A 22,444-nucleotide genomic window follows, 5' to 3' on the forward strand; every position below is an offset into this window, starting at 1 on the left:
ATCTGTCCACCGTGTCCTGATCCCTCCTACACGGGGTTCCAGAGAGTTCTCTCCTGGGGATGAAGGATGCTCTAGTCCGTCTGGGGCCTGCAGGATGGGGCGCTGCTGGAACTCCATTTCACAATAAGCCATCCACCCCAGCGCGCGCGCGCGCGCACACACACACACACACACACACACCCATTGACACGGCGCTGGGTTTTGATGAATGAACATTTGATGTATTTCCATGTCCGACGTCTGCCCACCCTGCCTGCCTTCCCAAGCTCCTGCCTTCCTGCCCACCGCTGCCAGGCTGCAGTGTGCCAGGCCGAGCAGAGTCCTGATGCGAAAGCCAAGCCTGCACCCTTTCCACCGGAGCGCCCGCCTCCCACGGTGCCGGCTGGCTTCCCGCAGTAGGCCGGCCTCCGGGGTATCTTTTTCGACTTTGAGTCACTGTGGGCTCGGGAAATGCAAACCACTTTTGCTTTCAGACCGAGCCAGATATTCACAAGGTGTATCTGTTACAAAACGTCCCAGACTGACTCTGCTGGAACGCAAGGTCCTCGCAGGGGCATCCAGCATGGAGCCTGCCAGGAGCGGACTCCCAAGTAAGTACTTGTCAAATTAGGCCCAACAGTCCCCCCTCCCTTAACCTAAGGAATTCCTCACTGCCGCTCTAAGAGGTCCCTGTAAATGCAGAAAACCACCATCTAAACCCAAGGGACCATCTCCAACCCCTGCCCCTCTGAGTAGATGCACTGGCAACAGACACCACAGGTGACAGCCGCTGGTGAGGGTGAGCGAGACCACCCCCTTAACAGGAGCGCTGACCCAGGAACCTAAACACAAGTGCAAACACTGGGCACCTCAGGACTGAAGCATCAAGTAATCCTGTGATTTTTTTTTTTCTTTCTTTTTTTTTTTTTTTTACAAATACCAAGAAAAATAGTAAGAACAAAAATCATTAGTTGTGAAAATCTCCTAGGACAATAGTAAACCTAGATGATACACATACATACACGAAGAGAGATGCGTGAGGCTAGATGGGTCATGTCTGCAGCCGCTTTTTGGGGAGTAGGGTCTGAAACCCACAGTCTGACCAAAGTGAGCCATGTTACAACAGCCTCTATGAAATAGATCACACTTTCATGACTATGGTTTATACACAGGCATGCCTTTTTTTTTTTTTTTCTTTTTTTTGAATATATATATATATATATATATATATATATATATATTTTATTGATATTTTACAGAGAGGAAGAAAGAGGGACAGAGAGTTAGAAACATCGATGAGAGAGAATCATCGATCAGCTGCCTCTTGCACACCTCCCAACCAAGGTACATGCCTTGACCGGAATCGAACCTGGGCCTTTCAGTCTGCAGACGGATGCTCTATCTACTGAGCCAAACTGGTTTCAGCTTTGTTTTTCTTTATACATATATACACACACACTTTTTTTTTTTTTTTAGAGAGGAAGGGAAAGAAAGAAAAAGAAACATCAATGATGGGAGAAATCATTGACTGATTGCCTCCTGCAGGCCCCCTACCAGAGATCAAGCCCGGAACCCAAGCATATGCCCTTGACCGGAATCGAACCCCTTCTATCCACTGAGCCAAACCAGCCAGGGCTTCTTTTTGCTTTTCTTTTTTTTTAAAAAAGAAAAATTTATTTATATTTTATTGATTTTTTTTTTTACAGAGAAGAAGAGAGAGGGATAGAGAGCTAGAAACATCGATGAGAGAGAAACCTCGACCAGCTGCCTCCTGCACACCCCCACTGGGGATGTGCCCGCAACCAAGGCACATGCCCCTGACCAGAATCGAACCCGGGACCCTTCAGTCCGCAGGCCGCCGCTCTATCCACTGAGCCAAATTGGTTTCGGCTTCTTTTTGTTTTTCTTAACAAGAGTTCATTTTTCAAAGTTGGCAAAGTTGCATGTCAAAACCTTAAGTTTTCATTCTGCTTTTTCTTTTTTCTTTTTACAGTCCATTTCTCGGGGCCGAGCAAATCTTCTAAAAGCCCTCAGAAACACACGCTGCTGCAGCTGCGTGGTCCCTCACCCGCGTGGACACAGCCCTCCGGACACACACAGTCCTGCTCAGGGCCTGCAGCGCGCGGGCAGGGCGGGCGGTGGCCGGTCATCAGGCCCCTTTCCCGGCATCTGCACTGCCCCGCAGGGGGGACCCTCCCGGGGAGGGCCCGAGGGGCTCGCTCACCCGTGAATTACGGTGTCTCCTCACACGGCCCGCCCGGCACGGACACCCTCTTACACCGATGGGTTTCTAGTGCTGGTGCGTGCAGCGAGGAAGCGGCCGAGGAGGCCGTCACGTGGTGTGGACACGCGTGTGGACATGTCCGCAGGGCTCCGCCGAGCAGCTCTGCCCTCCCTCTTTCAACTGAAATAACGGGAGGAGGGCAGCTTTCTACAGGAAACGTGTTCCTCTGACCAAAGGGCGCACAGGTTTCCATAATGATTTACGGCCCGCTTGAGTCCCGGCTGGAAAAACGGGCTGTGTGTGCAGAGAGAGAGAGACCTGGGCTGAGACGTGTGGGTCCGGAGCCGCAGGTGACCCTTACTGATGATACACGGCCTGGTGATGGCAGTACCGTCTCCCGCAGAGACCCGGGGAGCCCCCCGTCCCAGCTGGGCCACCTGCCAGGTGAGGGGTGCTCGGCCTGGAGCTCCTGAAACAGCCCCTCTGTCAAGAACCACAACCTTGCCCTGGCTGGTTTGGCTCGGTGGATAGAGCATTGGCCTATGGACTGAGGGGTCCTGGATTCGATTCCGACCAAGGGCACATGCTCGGGTTGTGGGCTCGAACCCCAGTGGGGGGCGTGCAGGAGGCAGCCAATCAATGGTTCTCGCTCATCATTGATGTTTCTATGTCTCTCTCCTTTTCCCTTCCTCTCTTAAAAATCAATAAAGAAAAAATTTAAAAAAAAAATCACAACCTTCTTATATTTACATAGCTCTTCCTGGTTTTAAGTGTTTGTTTTAAACGTTTTGAGGTTAACCTCTCAGAGACTTGGTAAGAATGTGGTGAGATGCCTCCCAGAGAATGAACATCTTTGAAAAGGGAAGGGACTTGCTGGGGACCTGCCTGGAAGTCAGGAAAGGGGCCCGAAAGGGAATGCGGCCACCCAGGGCTCCACCAGGACTCTCTGCAGCGCCTCTCCTCGGTAGGGGTACACTGAGCCCTCAGCCAAAGCAATCCTCATCTGCTTACCCCTCTGCCCTGGCTTTCAAACTGCCTTCCACCTTTTCTCAGCTATTAAAGGGCCGTGCTATTCCAGCCCAGGATGCCAACATCCCCGCAGAACAGTTCCTGAGCAGAGAAATGTGCCACAGTTTTCCTCCCCCTGGGCTCCCACAGAGAAATACGCCATCGCGAGGAGACACGGGCCATCCCCCTGGGAGAGAGCGGCCCCAGAACCACAGGGAGGGCCTCAGTCCACGAGCAATTCTGGAGGCTTCCGCTTCACGGGGCCCACGGCAGCTCTCACTGTCCTGTCCGATGCCCCCATCCCATAACATATGGACGCCGTGACGCTTAAGAATTCATTCAGGCGGTTTGGCTCAGTGGATAGAGCGTCGGTCTGCGGATTGAAGGGTCCCAGGTTCGATTCCGCTCAGGGGCATGTACCTTGGTTGCGGGCACATCCCCAATAGGGGGTGTGCAAGAGGCAACTGATGGATATTTCTCTCTCATTGATGTTTCTAACTCTCTATCCCCCTCTCTTCCTCTCTGTAAAAAAATAAAATCAATAAAATATATTAAAAAAAAAAGAATTCATTCAGGAAGGTTGTTAATTCAGCTTTGTTTTTCACATAATTTCAGGAACGATTCTAGACTCAGGAAGCAAACTGGAAATAACTTGGGAGAGGGAAATAGCCGTGGGCCGGATTAAAAAGGTCCATCAAGTCTTATGTGAAAGCAATAATTTATTTATTTACTTATTTATTTATTTCTCTTTTAAAAATATATTTTATTGATTTTTCACAGAGAGGATGAGAGAGAGAGAGAGAGAGAGAGAGAGTTAGAAACATCGATGAGAGAGAATCATCGATCAGCTGCCTCTTGCACATCCCCCACTGGGGATGTGCCCGCAACCAAGGTACATGCCCTTGTCTGGAATCGAACCCGGGACCTTTCAGCCCGCAGGCCAATGCTCTATCCACTGAGCCGAACCGGTCCCGGCTGAAAGCAATAATTTATCACCAGAATTCGCACTTAGCCTTTCCACCGAGTGGTTTTCCACGGCACTGCCATTTCAAGTCAGCTCGTCTGACTGATAAGACCCAAGCAGGCCACATCCTTCGGCCCACGTGGTAAAAGCCGTCCAAAAAGCAACTGCTGCTACCTACACGGCAGAGATGAAACCACTGAAGGAGCGAGGGTTTCCAGTGCATCACCTATGAGAACAGCTTACACGAGGGAGGTTTCAAAGCAACTCAGGGCTGTTGTTTTTTAAGTTTTTTAGAAATTCTATTTTAGGCCTTGGCTTGTCCACAGAAAAAGGCTGAGGAGTCAGGACAGAGGGACCCCACATTCCGGTCGTGGGCTTGGGGCTCCGGAGGGAGAAGCCCAGGAGTCGTGGGCCGACTGCGGCTTCGGGGCAGGGCAGGCCCGGCGCCCGGAGTCAGAAAGGAGGCCCTGCCAACGCCGCACTCGCTGGGACCCTAAGGCGGGCGAGTTTGGTGACTTCCTGGGCACGGCCAACGTGAACGCCACGTACTTCTAGAACCCCCCCGAGGAGCGAAAGGGCCAAGAGCCAGCAAACGGGGTTTCTCTGGCCACAGACAGAGGAAATGGGGTACTTTGGGTCCCGTTCCATAAACATTCACACATCCAGAATATTCTGCCCATAATACCATCTGACGAAGGCTTAAAAAAAAAAAAGGAAGAAAAGAGCCCTTTCTCGGTGCCCACTGGCAGAAAGGATGCACTTCGGGGTATGTGTGCCATGCCTGCTTCAAAGCAACAGCACCGTTCGGGGTTATCACGGCGGCATTTAAAAATAGCCGCCCGGTACAAAAGGACTCGGGAGGAAGCAGGAGTGCAGCTATCAGTCTCCCTCCCGAGCCTGGCTAGCCTTGCACAACCAGACAGCGAGCTGCATTCTCCATCCACGACATTGTTATCCTTATCAAACAATGCAAACAATTTTAATGAGCTTATCTGCTGGGACATACTGCCAGATATGCTAATGTCAGGACGATGCCAACCGCACAGGCCGACTCATTAATCAAAGGGCCCAGGATACAACGACCAAGATCATCAGCCTCATCCTCACATCAGACCTCAGCAGACACACCAGGAATTACCTTCCCACCGTCAGCCTGTATGCAGGGTGGGCCTCCCCCACCCAGCCAGGCGCAGGCCATCCGCTCCCAAGAAAAGGCACCAGGGCGCCCGGGGCCCCTGGCAGTCCGGTCTCTTTCTAATAAACCTTGGGTTCTAGGAAGACCATTTTGGTGAATTGCCTGACACCGTGACCTCTGCTGTCAATCCCCGCACCAATCAGCGAGCGGCATTCTTACAAAGCTCCATCAATCTGGCGGTTTCCCATCATCGCAGGCTGCTGCGTGCAGCTCAATCTAGAGGATTCCATCTTCCCTGCACACACACACACACACACACACACACACACACACACGCTCCCGGCCTCCGCCTGCAGGCACAGTCCCCCCGAATGGAATGGCTCCTTTCAGAGCCGCAGGGGAAGGAGGAGAGGCAGGGCTGCCGCCCGGCTCCCTCCGGAGCGGGGAACGCTGCCTGCACGCGGGTCACCGTGGAAGGGAGGGAGGGAGGGCGGGAGGGAGGCGCCGGAGGGAAACCCCTCGCAGGCGGCAAACCTATCCACAAAATGCTTTCCAGCTGCGGCCGGGAAGCCTCCATGCATCCTCCCCCCAGGACACACGGGCACGGGCAGCGGGGATGGCCGCCGCCGGTGCACCCGCAGCCCGCAGCCCGCAGCCGCGGGCAGGGTCGGCTCCGTTACATAACGGGCGGGGCGGTCTCCCCGCCCTGGTCCCCGCCGGGCCGGCCGCGCGTACCTGTAGGAGCGCTCCCCGCGCACCGTGTGCTTCCGGAAAGGAATGATGGTCCCGTTATCCTGGATGATGTCGTTGTTGTTCTCGCCATTGGGGGACAGGGTCTGGGTCGGGCCAGGCATTGGCGCGGTCCCGAGGAAGGGGTCAAACCGCTGGGGGCTGGCTGCTGAGGGGGTGGCTCTCTTCCCGCGCCCGCGCCGCAGACCTCGCCGCCGCCGCCCGCTCGCCTGCTCCGCTCCCTGCTCGCAGCTCCGGCGCCCGCCCCGCCCCGCCCTCCTGCGCCCCGCCCTCCCGGCGCTGACGTCAGAGCGCCAGCGGGTCACGTGCGCCGGGCCGTCACCATAGCAACGCGCTAACTCATCACCTCGCCCCGCGCTCGCTGGGCCGCGGCGTGACCACGCCGGCAGCTCCAGGCGGGCACCGGGCGGGCCTGCATCTGGCGCGTACCCCCTGGGCCAGACGGGCCCGGTCTCCAACCGGCTCTTCCTCTAACCATTTCCTTCCCGACTCGCGCGCCCGCCCGCCGCAGCTGTGTACACAAAAGAGCGCCGGAGCGGGGCGGGGTGGGTGTGGGGGTGGGGGGAGCATTAACTCCTTCCAGGCCGGGAGCTGCACAGGAAACCGGCCTGGTGTCAGGGACCCCTGGCGGCCCGCTGCCAGGAAAGGTGGGGGACTAAGGGCTTAGAATGCCCAGCCTCCTCCCCCCAATAAGCCCCAAACCTGCAAACCAAAGGGGGAGAAGCTGTGCTTCCTCCTCATCCACGCAGCCTTGACTTCGGTTATGGGAAGCGCAAAGACTGCAAGCTAGGAGACTCTGTGCACAAAAGAACCCCCAAAAAGAGGGTTTGTGAAAAAGACAGCCACCATTTTAGAACATCCTCGTTATCCAAGACCCGCTCCTCCTCCAGGTTCTGACAGGTTCCTGATGCTCCAGGAAATGAACTCCTGGTCATGTATTTCATGTCCATCGGGATTCAGGGAAACACCCAATTTAGTATCTGGTAGCTCTCAGCATCCAAGCTGCTCTAAATCATTGTAAGGTAGTTTTCTAACACGCTGGCTTTGAGGCAGGTACTGTTGTCATTGAAGATGAGTAAACAAGTGAGATTGAGTAACCTGTTCAAGGTCAGGCAGCTAGAAAGTAATGAACTGGAACTCCAAAATGACATGCTTTCTATCAATGCAATTGGACAGCAGTGATCTATATTTAATGTGAGCTCCTAAGTATCATAGATCAAGGGAAGAATCAAGTCCTTTATGCACACTCTCAACATGACCACTGTGGGGTTTGCTATTACCGTGCAAATCTATGGGTTAGTTTGTACACTCTGGCCAGACCCCAGGTGTGTCCACTGCTCTCCTCCGGGGAGGAGAAGCGAGTTGGAAGGACTCTCTTATCTCAAGTGGTCTCTGACCTTGTGTGGGGTGGGAAAGGGGGAAGAATTGGTGTGTAAAAGGCAGCATAAATACACACTGAGTGGCCAGATTATTATGATCTCTGAATGCATAATAATCTGGCCACTCAGAGTGTGCGTGTGTGTGTGTGTGTGTGTGTGTGTGTGTATATATATATATATATATATATATATATATATATATATTTTTTTTTTTTTAGAGGCCAAGTGTATGAATTTGTGCAAGTGTATGAATTTGTGCATGGTGGGGGCCGGCCAGCCTGGCCAGGGGGGGAGGGGACATGGGCAGTTGGCTGGCCTGCCTGCTGGTCAAACTCCTGGTGGAGGGACAATTTGCATATGAGCTCTTTATTATATAGGATATACACTGAGTGGCCAGATTATGTTGCATTCAGAAATTATAATAATCTGGCCACTCAATGTATGTAGCAGAAAGCACTAGTGACCTAGGTTGTATGGCTCACCTGGTCACATCTTTGCATGGATCAGCAGCTTTATCATTTTGTGATACAGATGTTAAAAACAAGCAAAAACTTTGTCATTCCTGGCGATTCTCCAGCATATCCCCCTGTTATAAGTTATTTCTGGCACCCAGCATCTAGAATTGGAATCAAATGGTTTACAACCCAGATGGCACTGATATTCTCACACCATGGGGCATCCCCTCCCCCACTGTATATTCTCCTTTGGGGCTAGATTTTAATAATTGTATCTTACGCTTCTCCAGTGAATTCACAGTATACAAGTTGATGTCTTCATAGCTTAGCATACATGAGAATTTTTTATTACACAGTAAAGATCCAATTCTGACCTAAGACTTACAAGCCACACAGAAAGAGCTAAGTCAGAGAGACACACCGAGCCTCACACTGCACCATGAGCTATAAGGAGCTTGAGAGTATTGTCACTGCCACAGAGATCCGCTTCCTCTTACTATTTTTGCCATTGTCAATTTCCCTCCCAATTTGTTCTTTTTTTCACAAAAGCTTCCCTTTTCTTTGGGGACAGTCTGAAGCCAAAAGACAATCCCAGCACACACATGAAGTATGTAATGTTTCCTGAGCATGTCCTCTTTTTGTGTTCCTTGTCACAGTTCACGTTTCCCTGACCCCATATTTAATAGGTTAGGCCAGTGGTTGGCAAACCAAGGCTCGCAAACCACATGTGGCTCTTTGGCCCCTTGCTGTACCCCCTGCTGCCAGTGGAGAAATGGCTTCCCTCCTCAAGCGTCATGAGCAATGCTGGGGCTCTGGAGGCAGGCGGGCCTGGGCCCCCAACCTGACGTCAGCAAGTTTGTCTGCAGCTAAGATGAATGCTGGCTGCCTAGGGTTGCTGTGAAGATTGAATTATATAATATATCTAAGCAGCTAACACAGTGCCTGGCCTATAGGCAATGTTCTTCAGTGGCCTGTGCTGTTTTCAGCAGCATGTTAGGTCTATCCTAAAATGTCCATTCGCTCACTTGGCACCTCTAACTGGATTTCTTGTGTACCAGAAGCTGGCAAGCAAGAAGTCCGGTCCCAGGCTCTGTCCTTGAGGAACTTGGTGTCTGTTAAGATTAAGGTGACCAGACGTCCCACTTTTGGCGGGACAGTCCCGATTTTTAACAACTTGTCCCACATCCCACTTTCCAAAAATCGGGACTTAAAAACAAAACAAAACAAAAAAAAAAAACCACCACAGGATGCCTGAGCCTCAGGTGAATAATAACGGTACCTTTTTTGTTCACTTCGCTCTGTCCGCAGCTCCACTCAGGCCACGGGCGAATATGTCATTTATTCATTTATTCAACAAATACCCAATCTGATTCTCAAAACAACCCTCACGATAAAATGGAGGCTCTAAAAGGGGAAGCAACTTGTTGAGGTTGGATGGGTTTCTCAGCCCCAAAGCTCACACGGTGACCCATTGGGCAGCACCATCACCTAAGGGAGGCGGGCAGTGGGGAGGGAAGACAAAGGGCCCTCAGGCAGATGCACTGGGGTCCAGAGGTAGGACGGGGTGATGTCTCAGGCACAGTGGCAGGAGATAGCACAGGGGCCAGGCGCAGAAAGGTGCTGTGGCCAAGTGAAGGAGCTGAGCTTAATTCTGAAGGTATTTTGGAACCATGAAGTGCTTTAGAGAGGGTGACTGGTGGTGAAATTCGCATCGAGAAGATCTGAGGCTGGCACATAAGATGAAAATGGGACCGGTGATGGCGGCCTCAACTGAGAGAGGCCAAGAGGTTAAAAAAGAAAGCACAGTCTGGCTAGGGTTGCTCAGTGGTTGAGCATCAACCCATGAACTAAGAGATCCCAGGTTGGATTCCCGGCCAGGGCACATGCTCGGGGTTTGGGGCTTGATCTCCAGGAGGGCCGTGCAGGAGGCAGCTTGTCCCAGTGTTTTCTCTCTATCCCTCTCCCTTCCTCTCTCTCCAAAATCAATTAAAAAAGAAAAAGAAAGAAAGAAAGAAAGAAAGAAAGAAAGAAAGAAAGACAGAAAGACAGAAAGCAAGCACAGTTCTGAGACTGTTGGAGGGTATAATTTTCAGGGATTTCTGACTGACTGGATGAGGGCACAGATGTTGAATGAGGATGCATAGTGAAGTAGAAAGAGACGTTGCAAATGACTCCTCGGTTTATGGCTTGGATGAGCAAGTGGACAGTGGTATCACGCTAGGAAGGACAGGTTGAATTGCCCTTCATGAAGAAAGTTTCTCCTACTGCGTCTTGGACACAGAGAAGTGCCTACAGGACATCCTAGTGGGCACTGGGCTTCACACACAGTGGGGGTTCATCAGGTATCTGCTGACTAAGGGCATCTGCAGGCCTTTGAACTTCAAAGCTACGAGCTATGTTTGACTTGGAGATTTGGAGGAAATGACCTCACAGGTGCTAACTGAAGCTGTGGGTGTTGACACCTCACTCAGGAAGAAAGAGAAGCCTGGGATGGAACTCTTCAAAAGCTAAGCGATTAAAAAAAAATTCGCAAGGTGGGCCAATCACCACCGGGAGTGGTTTAGCGGAGGAAGTCTCGGGGCCCAGGGTCACAGGAAGTTTGAATCAGATAAGGCCGAGAAGTGTGCACCACGTTTGAGAAGGTGCTTTCAGAGGTATGCTTGAGAAGTTGGACTCCAGATCTGAAGGAAATACAGAAATCCTCGGCAGGTAGGGAAAGCTGCGATACTTTGCCAAGTAACTAGTATTCTGACCCAGCGAAGATATGCAAGCAAGGAAGGAAGAGATAGTAAATCCAGCGTCATGTATATGGTATCAGCGACTAACTAGAGTCAACAAGTGTCTGCATGAAAAAGCTCCTAGTGAAGGGGGTGAGGGCATGTGCCAGGGTAGGGGAGACTGGGGGAAGGTCAATTGGAAAAAAAAAAAAAAAAAGGAGACATATGTACTGCTATTTGTAATAGTTTAAACAAACAAACAACAACAACAACAAAAGCTCCTAGTGATACCAGAGGGGTCAATATGTCCATCAATGGGCACCAGTTAGGCCCCAGGTGAACTGATCCCACCCCTGCACCCCCAATTCTAGCAGGGTCAAGATTCCCTCCACCCCCCCCAAAAAAAGTCAAATATGTGAAACTCCTGTTTGGAGAGCAGGGCTACTAAGGTGGACCCAGAGGACCCAGAGCCAGAGCCACGGGAACCACATGCACAGAGGAAGCCAGCAGCACCCCCAGAACTAAGAGCCAATCAGGATGGAAGTGGGAGGCAGCCCCCTTTTCACTCCCAGCGTTTGCAGGATGTAGCGCAACCCCATTTCTCCGCCGGCAAGCACCGGCCATCGCGTCCTGGCAGGAAGCATCGTCTCTCGACTCCACAGAGAGGTGCATCTAGAACAGGTACTGTGCACTGCCCTGGATTGGAAAACTCCAACACTGTGGTCGGCAAACCGCGGCTCGAGAGCCACCTGCGGCTCTTTGGCCCCTTGAGGGTGGCTCTTCCACAAAATACCATGGAGTCTATTTTGAAGAAGTGGCATTAGAAGAAGTTTAAGTTTAAAAAAATCTGCCAGTCGTTGTACTGTGGATATTTGGCTCTGTTGACTAATGAGTTTGCCAACCACGGCTCCCACAGAATAGCAGGGGACACATGACATCATCAGCCAGGCCGGCAGCCGTTCATCCCGATCCCTCCCAGAAGCACCTGCTCCTCACGGAGGCCTTTCCGGTGAAAAGGTGACAAACACTGTAGCCCAAGACATTCCCACCGCCGCACCACCTCTGAGGGCGGCTTCCTCAGCCCATGGCCTCCGAATGCAGACAGATCCCATGGAGCTGCCCCAACTGCTGTCCCGGGGAAATCGTTTCTCCCACGCCTGCGTCCTGGCCTATTTCCCAGCAGGGAACGGCAGGAGCTGCTTATCAATGACTCACAATGCGCTCCCCACCCAGGAGGACCGCAGGGAAGACACGAGTGAGTGGTCAGCCAGGGGCACTGGCCCCGGAACCACAGGGGCGGCTGGGAAATGTAGTTGTGAGGGGTCCTTGCCCCCTGCCTTTCCCCCAAGGTATGGAAGGCTTTAGCAGGCCGTTCTACAGATTTGGTAACTGTGTGATGTGTACCCGGCGCCTGGCTTGTGGGAATAGCATTTCATTTCTGAGACATCGGTGAGTTTTCTCCCTGATGAAGAAGCGCTCTGCAGGGCCACCCCACACAGGTGCGCTCCTCCGGGGCGATGGCTGAGGGCTGTTTCTCAGCCATAGTTGTGGCTGCGCTGACGCCTCGGCCGGCAGCATCCTGTCTGCCTCCCCCCCCCCTCCCCCCCAAACACACATGTGCTAGTCAAACAGCAAGATTTTCGTGACGGAACACGCCACCACGTAAGCATTCTCTGTGCTGGAATTTCTCTTCTCATTTGCCCTTTCTTGGATTTTCTCAAGCGTGGACATGATTTTGGGGAGTAACTCAGAGAACATGATGGGAAAATGCACCTTGAAAACACACACACACGGAGCACTGCGATTTCTGTCATCCTTCAGTCACATCTGTGCCCTGTGAGAGTTCACACCATTAAATAAAAGTGCGCTTGTGAATTATGCCATCTGGTTAAATTTAAGAGCATTAAATATGTTTTCCATAAAAATACAATGTGATAAATATGATAACCAAAGAATGTATTCAGTATCGCGGGATTATTCAGAAAAGAAAGTAACCTTGTTGGGGAAATAGACACAACTTCGCCAAGGCAGTGAGATATATTTCTACTAGGGCTCAATCATTCATTCCACAGATATTTACTGAACACCTACTATGTGCTAGGAATTAATTCTAGGCACTGAAACTACAGAAATTAACAAAATGTAAGATTTCCTGTCCTCATGGAACTTCCACTTGAGTGTGTGTGAGTGTGTGTGTGTGTGTGTGTGTGTGTGTGTGTGTGTGGGTATGTGTGTGTGAGTGTGTGTGTGGTGGGGCAGGGATAGGGGTAGTCTTAGGAGACGAGGTCAGAAGGATGTGGGAGGGACCAGAATGTGCAGGACTTTGAACCGCCACTGCAAAGACTTTGGCTTCACACCAACGAGAAACCATTCATCTGTCGCTGTGCTAGCCGTGTCTGTTGGCACAGACGTGGAATTCTAGTAACGACAATAATAGCAATGGCAACACCTAATGTTTCCCGAGCACTTTTCTAATGGGCCAAAACTATGCTTTGATTGAGTAGGCAGGCACTTCAGGCCTCCCAGAAAAGCATGAGGGAGGGGCGGTTTTAAACCCGAAGAGATAACGAGTGAAATCACTTTGCCTGATCACTAGCCAGGAAGTGGGGAGCTGGGCGCCCATGGGCCTGCCGCCTGCCGGGTGTCAAAGCCGGCTTCTAACCCACGAGCAGCCTGCCTTCCAGCAGGGTCTGGTCAGGCCTGGGAGAAGGAACACAGGGAGGAGAAAGCAAGGACACAGAGGCAGGAGGGTTGGTTGCTGGTGGGGAACAGAGCGGGGAAGCCAGGAGAAGGCGGTGGGCAGGGCATGGGGCGAGGACGGGCCTGTCAGAGGAGCAGAATTCCTGGAGAGATCAGAAGGAGGCGAGCTGGAAGTGACGGTTAAGGAAAAGAAAGGGGAGTGGGGGTGGGAGGGCGAGGGGGGTGGAAGGAAGAGATACCAGGATTCTGTGTTAGCAGTATATGTTATCCACAGAGAAAAATAACGGTCTTACCCTTACGTATAGTGATTAACTATTTTCTTTTTCTGAGCGAGCCTCGACTACTACTGTCTATGCCTTTGCTGTCTTCTGGAGGGGGAGAGACCACAGGCACTTGTTCTGGTGTTTGTTTTCAAAGCTAGCACCTGCTTTCACTTTCACTCTACCAGGACTTCTGTCAGACAACCTCCCGGCTACAGACATGCCTCCTGAACACTCTCCTGAACCGTGTCCACGCCCAGGTTCATGAGGCGCCCGTATTTCATTCCACCTGTTCCCATGGTCACATAACCACCTCCCATGGAGTTGACAGGACAACTAAGAAAGGACAAAAGGCTTCCTGGGCTCCGCTGGGGGGCCAGGGACAGGAAGAGACTCTAGGGACCATTAGCCAATCATCTTCCAGAAGGCTCCGAAGCTTGTGAGCAGCAATTTCTTTAGGGCTCTCAAAGGTCAGCTAACCCACTCCCTTCCTCCTTCCCTTCCTTCCTTCCTTCCTTCCTTCCTTCCTTCCTTCCTTCTTCCTTCCTTCCAATAAAACTTTATCAAAATAAATTTGAATTTCAGAACACGTTCGTGTGTTACCAATTCCACTTTTCTTTTGACCCCCCTTCCCCATCACTGGAGAGTGCGGACACCGCCCCTAGACGGAGGGGAGTTCACAGCCAGGGGCCAGCTGGGTCTGGCCGGCCTCCATCATGGGCTCAGGCTGGGGCCTGTGGGCTAAACACCACGGGGCTTTACTTCTGACTTTGACATTCACAAGTCCTAACTGAGTGAGGACACTCCTGAATCTATCGATGCAAAGCCAGCGGGGGAGGGTGGGGACCACCGTCCTAAAGGCACCAGGGGCCTCCAGCGTCTCGGAGCCACTCAGAAGCGGGGCCGCTATGTCCGCCAGGGACACAGGAGGGGCCCCCCGGGCCGGGGCGTCTGGGGGAGCCCGCTGCCCAGGGCCGAGGAGCTCCCGAAGGCTCCTCAGCAGTGCGTCAGGGAACATGAGGCCAGCAGCTGGGGAGCAGCGTGAGTCAGGGGAGAGACATCCACCAATGTCTGACCTCACCCAAATAAAATGCTAGAAAAGAAATTAAAGGAGCTTACTTCATTATAAAAAAAAAAGAAAAAAAAGAAAAAAGAACGCACATGGAAATTATGAAGTTGGGCTAAGTTTCCTTTGGGAATGTTTTAATTAGTGCTTCTCTTTTATTTACTCAAGAGCTTATAGCGTCAAGTCTTCGTGGTCCCGATTCACACGCACCGAGCATGTGTAAGGCGCGCACGAGGGATCTGGTACGGAGTCTGACGGGGGAGAACAGACAGGATCCCCTCTGGTGGCTTCTGTTCATGTCCACGTGAAGGGGCAGTCCCCTGGGAAAGCCAGAGGGAGCTCAGTCTAAGCACACACAGGCTAGGCTCCTGGGAGCACCAGGGCCTGATGCGGGCGAAGGGGGCAGTGTGACAACCCTTTCTGCAGAGCTGCCAGATATTCCTGGGTGGCCCGGGGCACGCTCCTGTCCCTGTGCGGTGGTGAGGAACATCAGCAGAAACAGGCCTCTTCCCTGATCCGGTGATATTTTCTGAGGCAGAGTTGCCATGAAAGCAACTCAAATCCCACCCCCTCCCTCCCCAATCTCCATTGTTCCCAGAAGCTCCTGGTAAGAGTGTGGTGTGGTGTCTGTAGTCATTGCTGCACTCACCCCCTCGCTGGATAAAGGCAGGCCAGAGGCAGGAGCGGACGCTAGGGTGGGGCCGTCGGTGGGGCCATAGCGTGAGGAGGACTCCCCCCTGGCCCCTCGCTTCCCACACCTCTGGCTTGAACTGCCCCCGGAGCCAGCACTCCATTCTGAATCCTCAGACCCACTGCTCTCCCTCCCCCGCATCTCTCCTTTGGTCACCAGACCCTGTTTATCTCACAACATGACAGGTAGGCCCTTCTCTCCCACCACCAGCACACCTCAGGGGACACGCCCCTCGGCCTGCTTTAGGGGCCTCTCCAGAGGGCTCCCTGCTCCCCGGCTCTCTTACTGCTCTAAGCTTCTGACAAACCATGCGAGTGACCTCCCCACTTCTTCTCCATCGGGGCCACACAAAAACCTAAAGCCTTGTGCAATCTAACTCCCCTCAGACACGATCTCCCCACACCGACAGCAGGGGTGGGGCTAGCCTGGCTACTTCTTAACCTGGAATGCCGCTCCGTCTCCTGGAGTCTGCATCAGAAAAGACTTCCCTGGAAGCGACAGCAGAGAAAAGAGCCCGTGGGCGTCCCCGTTTGGAATCACTCACACACGCTCCTGCAGCCGGAGATTCTTCCGGCCGGCTATTGTTTTGGACTCTGTGTTCCGTGGGGCTGCCAGACCTCTGAGCTGCCGCTTGACAACAAAGTCAGCTGCGTCATCACAAAGGCAGGAAGAGGACGGGAGCAGGCCAGTGGACGATGATGCACGTGTAACAGCCCCTGAGGTGTCCGCAGGGCCCGGTCCACCCAGGGCAAGGAGAGCTAGCCAGGGACGGAGCCACCGCCCAGCCTCCTCACCTGCTCGGACCAATCAGATGACCCCCTTACCGTCAGAACCAGTTTCACCAATTAACTTGTCATCTTAGAAACCTCGCAGGAGAGGACTGCTCTGAAGAACTAAAGAACCAGCCTAGCCAGTTTGGCTCAGTGGACCGAGCGGGGGACTGTGAACTGAAGGGTCTGGGTTCCGTTCCTGTCAAGGGCACGGACCTGGGTTGTAGGCTCCAGACCCTGGTCAGGGCTGTGGAGGAGGCAACCAATCGATGTGTCTCTCTCACATTGGTGTTTCTCTATGTCTCTCCCTCTCTCTAAAAATCATGGAAAAATTATCCTCGGGTGAGGATTTTAAAAAAAGAAGAAAAAAGAAATCGAGAATCACACATTGCTGTGTGCTGGGAACCAATTCCAGCATGTAATAACTACAAGAGTTTCATCAGTAGGATGATGAAGCTGAAGCTTGGGCGGCTAAACAAGGTTTGAGCCACATATGTAGTTTACCTGTTGGCGCAGCAAAATGGCACTTCCACCAAACCTGAGTAGGATTATCTGCTGCCAGACAGCTCAGGGCATTTTATTGCCTCCTGTTGGCCAGGCACCTGAACAGCTGTAGGCTATTCCCTAAACTGACAATGCTTCTGTACCTTACCCTTTGAAGTGTATGTCTCCACCTTGCCTTAGGACAAATTGTGTTAATAAATAGCATGGGGTCCTTAGATAAGGGTGTAGTCTTTCAGCTCCTTTAGCTGAAGCACCTCTGACCCCCAATGCCTTTCAAAATTATCTTTCATCTTTGGACTCCTTCTTGAATCTACACATCAGCTACTTTCTCCAGATTGCAGCACCCCCTGTAAGGCTGGGACAAGACCCCTGGCAGCTTTGAGGTCCTTTGTCTGGTTAGAACAAAGTTTCATAGAGGTCCATGGTGAGGCCGGGCCACAGGACCCCAGAGAGTCTCTTGGGCTGGTCGCTTCCACTCGGGCCTGACCTGCTGAGAGTAGCCCTCGACCTCTGCATGAACAGCACTGGGTTCTGGAAAGCACTTATTCCTGTGGTCTCTCCTCTCCCCTCTCCTCTTCCCACCAGCATCCTGGATAGGAGCTCCTGTGGCTTGGACCCAGGGATACAGAGTGGAGCCAACACATTTCACAACGTCAGGAAGCGGCCGAAGTCCACGCGTGTGACCTGCTCTGCACAAACCCCAGGCAAAGGCCCCTTTTTTTGGGTCAGGAGAAGGAGCATTGCTTTGCTTATGCCAATCAAATTGTAAGGCTTAATATCACTAAACAGACTTAAGAATAACCCCCCATGCTGCCTCAAGATGCAATTCTAAAATGCATCATTAACCTGGACTACTTCTTCCATCTTGTTTCCTCCACTCCCTCCCCCGTCTCTAAGCAAAAGAATCAATGACTTCTACCCTTTAAAGTCATCGCTGTAGCCGGGACCGGTTTGGCTCAATGGATAGAGTGTCGGCTTGGGGACTGAAGGGTCCCGGGTTCGATTCCGGTCAAGGGCATGTACCTTGGTTGTGGGCATATCCCCAGTAGGGGGTGTGCAGGAGGCAGCTGATCGACGACTCTCTCTCATCAATGTTTCTAACTCTCTATCTCTCTCCCTTCCACTCTGTACAAAAATCAATAAAATATATTTAAAAAAAATAAATAAAGTCATCACTGTAGCCATGCCCAGCACGGAAGGAAAAGCCTAATCACAGGCCAACACATGACCCAGCTGGCATGCCTCAGTGGTTGAGCGTTGACCTATGAACCAGGAGGTCACGGTTCGATTCCATGGTCAGAGTACATGCCCGGGTTTCGGGCTTGATCTCGTGTGGGGCATATAGGAGGCAGCTGATCAATGATTCTCTCTCATCATTGCCGTTTCTCCCTCCGCCTCCCTCTCTGAAATCAATAAAAAAAACAACTACCACCAAAAAAACCCCATGTCTGCCCAGCCTCTCAGAAGTCCTGCACACTGTTCCCTGGCTAAAGGCAGTGCCCGGGGTGAGGTGTCTGTGCCAGACAGGAAGATCCTAAATTTACCGAAAAGCTCTTTTTCTGATTCCCCTTGAATATCAGTCAGGCAAATGTGAGAGCCAAGTTTTCTGCATGATTTTACGCACAATTATAACTCTTCCCGCAATGGCAAGTGGAGGCTAAGCGAGCTTTTGGATCCCGTTCCACCGATCTTCCTGCTGCGTTTTGTGAAATCTGGCGTTCTTGTTTCCGTGTGCTGACGAAAAGCACGGTTTACAGTTCTCACCAGATCTGGCATAGGTTCATCTGGATAAAATGCTTTGTTCTACGCCAGTCTGAAGAAAGTAGCATTGAACGTCTGAAGGCAAATGATACTCCACAAGTGAGGGTTGGTGTCAGCGTGTGAACGGAGGGAAGAGGGACCCGGAATATTAATCCTTTGCAAAGAGGTTTGAGGAGATCTCTGTGCTTCCCAGCTTCAAGTTGGAAGCTTAAGCACGTGCGGGAAATAGGGTATAGTTGGGAAAGTTGCTATTGATAATATCCCATTAGCAGAGCAGGATTAGAAGTTCCCCGAAAACCCGATGCTCACTGCCCTTGAACTCCGAGTGCCTTTAACATACCCGCTGCCATAAACCGCATCCCTGAAAGCTATCGGAGCGCGCCAGCACACACTGTGAGCCTGGAGCAGTAAGTTTCGTTTTTATATAAAAATAAAGGTTTTTGTATATAAAGGTTTTGACCAAAAAAACCTTAAACTTATTCTTTACTGTAATATATTTGACCTTTATGATTAAATAAAAATAGTTGGATCATCATATTCCTATGATGAAAAATATTTGATCCTATTACAAATGTCGCCTAATACAATGGCTGTATTTTCACTTTTCCACCAACCTGGAGAAATACGACTAGGTAAGAAACATCAAGGCATCAGTACATTTAAAAAAATAATTGATTTCAGAGAGGAAGGGAGAGGGAGAGAGAGAAAGAAACATCAATGATGAGAGAGAGAGCCATTGATTGGCTGCCTCCTGCACACCCCACACTGGGGATGGAGCCTGCAACCCAGGTATGTGCCCTTGGCTGAAATAGAACATGGGACCTTTCAGTCCACAGGCTGACACTCTATCCACTGAGCCAAACCAGCTAGGGCGTCAGTACATTTAAAAATAATGTCCTGGGTATCAACTTGTTAGTAGCCTTAGTTCAGATGCCTAACCAATGAGTCTGAAATTATTATACGTCTTTATTCTCCCTCCTCCCTTTTTAAGTTCATCCTGTTCAAGTATTTACCCAACCAAAAAACCCTATCAATTCTCTTCCAGCTGCCTCTCTCAGTATTTTTTGTTTGTTTGTTTCTAGCAAGTTCCTATCATCAGGAATGTGGACAAATGCAGAAGCTTCCAAGAGCCTGTCTTTCTCGCTCTCCTTCCCTTCCCATCTATCCCGTCTATGTAAATAATATGGGGTTTGTCATTTATAGAAAATGCACGTTCAGAATCGAGTGCTACAAAAAAAAAAAAAAAATTAAGGTTGTTGATAAGATGCAAGTTTCAAAAAAGAGTGTGCCTGGGTTAGGCCATTATTACTAGGCCATGTTTTCTTCTTCTCCTTCTCCTTCTCCTTCTCCTTCTTCTTCTTTTTAAAAACACACATATTTTGTTGTTTTTTTACAGAGAGGAAGGGAGAGGGACAGAGTGTTAGAAACATCGATGGGTCAGCTGCCTCCTGCACACCCCCTACTGGGTTTGTGCCTGCAACCAAGGTACATGCCCTTGACCGGAATCGAACCCAGGACCCTCCAGTCGGCATGCCGACGCTCTATCCACTGAACCAAACCAGTTAGGGCTAGACCATGTTTTCTTAAGCAGGAGGGCTGGCTCCTCTTAACCCGAGATGACCAACTAGAATTGTTATTCCTCACTGGAGAAAACATTGTCATCACACAGGTGCCAAGCACTCAATTCCTATTTTTTGACAAACCAAGCTCAGTGTTCCCCTGAGCCAGGCACCAGAGAAGGGCACTCATGGCTCGGTCTCGCGCCCAAGCCAAGGTACTGCTGCCTGAGTGGCATTCCCTCATGCCGGTCTGAGACGTGCCACTCCCCAGGAGCAAGAATAAAGCGAGAAGCAAGACTCCCACGAGGGACGCTCTCTCCCGCAATATGACCCAGCCCAGCCATGGCCTGGAAAGGCTGCCACACGCCAGCAGTGGGAATGCCCCTCTCCGTGTCCCAAGTATCGGAAAACACAAAACCCCACGTGGCTCCCCACTCAGTCTCCAGGCCATCTGAGGCTTTACGTGACCTTTCCTGTCCGTGTTTCTTAATGCAGTTCGTGGTTAACCTGATCATCTGGGATCCCTTTGAACTGCTCTCCTGAAGCTTGAAAATGACTAACTTTAGGACGGAGACAAACACGCCAGCGCGCGCATTTGGGGCAGGATGCTATTTGAGGCGAGGGATGCTGGAAATCTGTGTCACACACAGCACCAGTCGCCGGGCAACCTGACGCCACGCCAGCTGTACAGAGACTGCCACAGAGCCTGCGGGCAGCCCAGGCTGAGGCGGCTCAGGTGGGGGGAGGGAGACGGTTACAGTAGAATGCATCGCCAAGCGTCGCTCTTGGGAACGCTATGTTCTGGAAGTTAAAAATTACATGTAGGTGTGAAAAAACAATGAGATCTAAGGTAACATCCACTCAGGAGTCTCATAGCACAACAGCTGTCTTCCCAGGGGGACGTGGGAACATGGTGGGAGGCCGCCAGTGGGGGCACTGTTTAACCTAGGGGTGTCGAACTCAGAGAAGGGGCCAAAATCTAAAATCCAGCCTAAATCGCGGGCCGAATGGTTTACTGAATAGTCATAAACTGTCATTGTGATGGAAACGCAGCGGAGTGCAGTGATGACAGCGCGGTGCGGGCCACATTGCAAGGCCTGGTGGGACGGATTTGGCCCGCGGGCCTTGTGTTTGACACATGTGGTTTAACCCGTTGTGACCGATCCGGTTAAAGTCTGCCCATTAGCTTTGGAGGCGACTCCGTGCGCCGAGCAATGGCAGGTTGGAATAACAATAATAATGTCAGCTCTGCAGGCTGTTCTGCAGACGTTAGCACTACACGCATGAACAGCGAGGCCGCACGGAACACTGCTCGACACGGTTACAGAGCAGCACAAAGAGACATGCACAAGGTGTCGCTACGAAGGTAAAACCGTGTGGAGGAGGACCAGAAGGGAAAAACCAGAGCAGATGACTTGTTAGGGGAGGATTAGAGGGAAGATGACAGGCGATTTGCTTTTTGTGATTTCCACTATTATTTTCAATAATGGAAATTTTGGGAATACTACGGAAGTAGAAGAAAATATACACATGGGAGACATTTGAGAAGGAATGCAGGCGGCAGCTGGACGCTGGGAGATATAGTTAAATAATTGTAAATAATCTAATCTATGTCCCATAATTACCCTCCCGGGGATTAGGATCCCTGGGTCATAACCACCGAGGCAGCCTGAGGCCAGGCCAGACTTGTCTGCACCTCCAGAGCAGAGCGGGCTCTGGGGGAGGCTCTGTGTGTAAGATGCACTGAGAGCGCCGGTTCCCGCTAACCCAACTTCTGGAGCTGGTGGTCCAGTACGGCAGCCGGTGGTCACGTGTGGCTCTTCACCTCACGTAAATTAAAATGAAATACAACTGGAAATGCATCGAACATATCCTCCAATCACGTGAACACATTCCGGTTACTCAGTGTGCCCACGGGGCGAGTGGCTACCAAATATGACGGCCCAGACGCAGGGCGTTGGTCTCCATCAGCCCCAGGCGTTTAGGAACCGCTCCGGGCCCTCTGTGGGAGCGAGACGGGCCCGAGGGCCAGTGCCCAGCATCTCTGTTCACTTACCCCTTTCTTTGTAATGGCTCTCAGACCAGAAAACTCAGCCCACGAGAGTGAAGGGGGCAGAAAAAACCCGCTTCTTGACCAGGGAGCCCCACTAGGTACAAGCACTGCAGGCTCCAGCCTGAGGGGCCTCAGTAGCATTCTTCCCACGGACCGCAGCCCCCCCCTCGGGAAGAACTCGCTGGCCAGGTACGTCAACCTTTTATGCCGGGTTCTAGAACTCTCTGTGGAAGGCAGACATCTCCGGTCGGGGTACCGTGTGCTACAGGGTTGCTAAGCAGTCGGCAGTTTTATTTCTGAGTGCAGAGAGCGGTTGAGTCAAGTCGGTGCCACAGGTACCCATGACAAGCAGCCCACCGTGGCGGATGAGGGATGGGACACCCAAGTGCTCCAACTCTTCTACTTCTCATTATCAGGCAAGTCCGTGGTTAACGAAGGCCCATCTCTCAGAACCTAGTCTGTCCACAGG

General features: G+C 51.7%; 1 protein-coding gene across 4 annotated transcripts in view; it reads right to left on the reverse strand.

The window, feature by feature from the left end:
• The window catches only part of MAPRE2 (microtubule associated protein RP/EB family member 2), a 106,446-nt gene that overhangs the window by 62,057 nt on the left and 21,945 nt on the right, over positions 1–22,444 (reverse strand). Inside the window, exon 1 of one of the 4 annotated variants that reach the window (XM_036418642.2) lies at positions 6,046–6,305. The exons of 2 other annotated variants lie outside the window; for them this stretch is intronic. In XM_036418642.2, the coding sequence (XP_036274535.1) occupies positions 6,046–6,164 (119 nt within the window). In that variant the 5' untranslated portion in view covers positions 6,165–6,305. Of the gene's footprint in view, positions 1–6,045; positions 6,306–22,444 lie in introns of those variants that run through there. One more of the 4 variants, XM_036418644.2, reaches the window with a different exon arrangement.

The sequence above is a fragment of the Pipistrellus kuhlii genome, unplaced genomic scaffold (assembly GCF_014108245.1).
Source record: "Pipistrellus kuhlii isolate mPipKuh1 unplaced genomic scaffold, mPipKuh1.p scaffold_m20_p_6, whole genome shotgun sequence".
NCBI lineage: Eukaryota > Metazoa > Chordata > Mammalia > Chiroptera > Vespertilionidae > Pipistrellus > Pipistrellus kuhlii.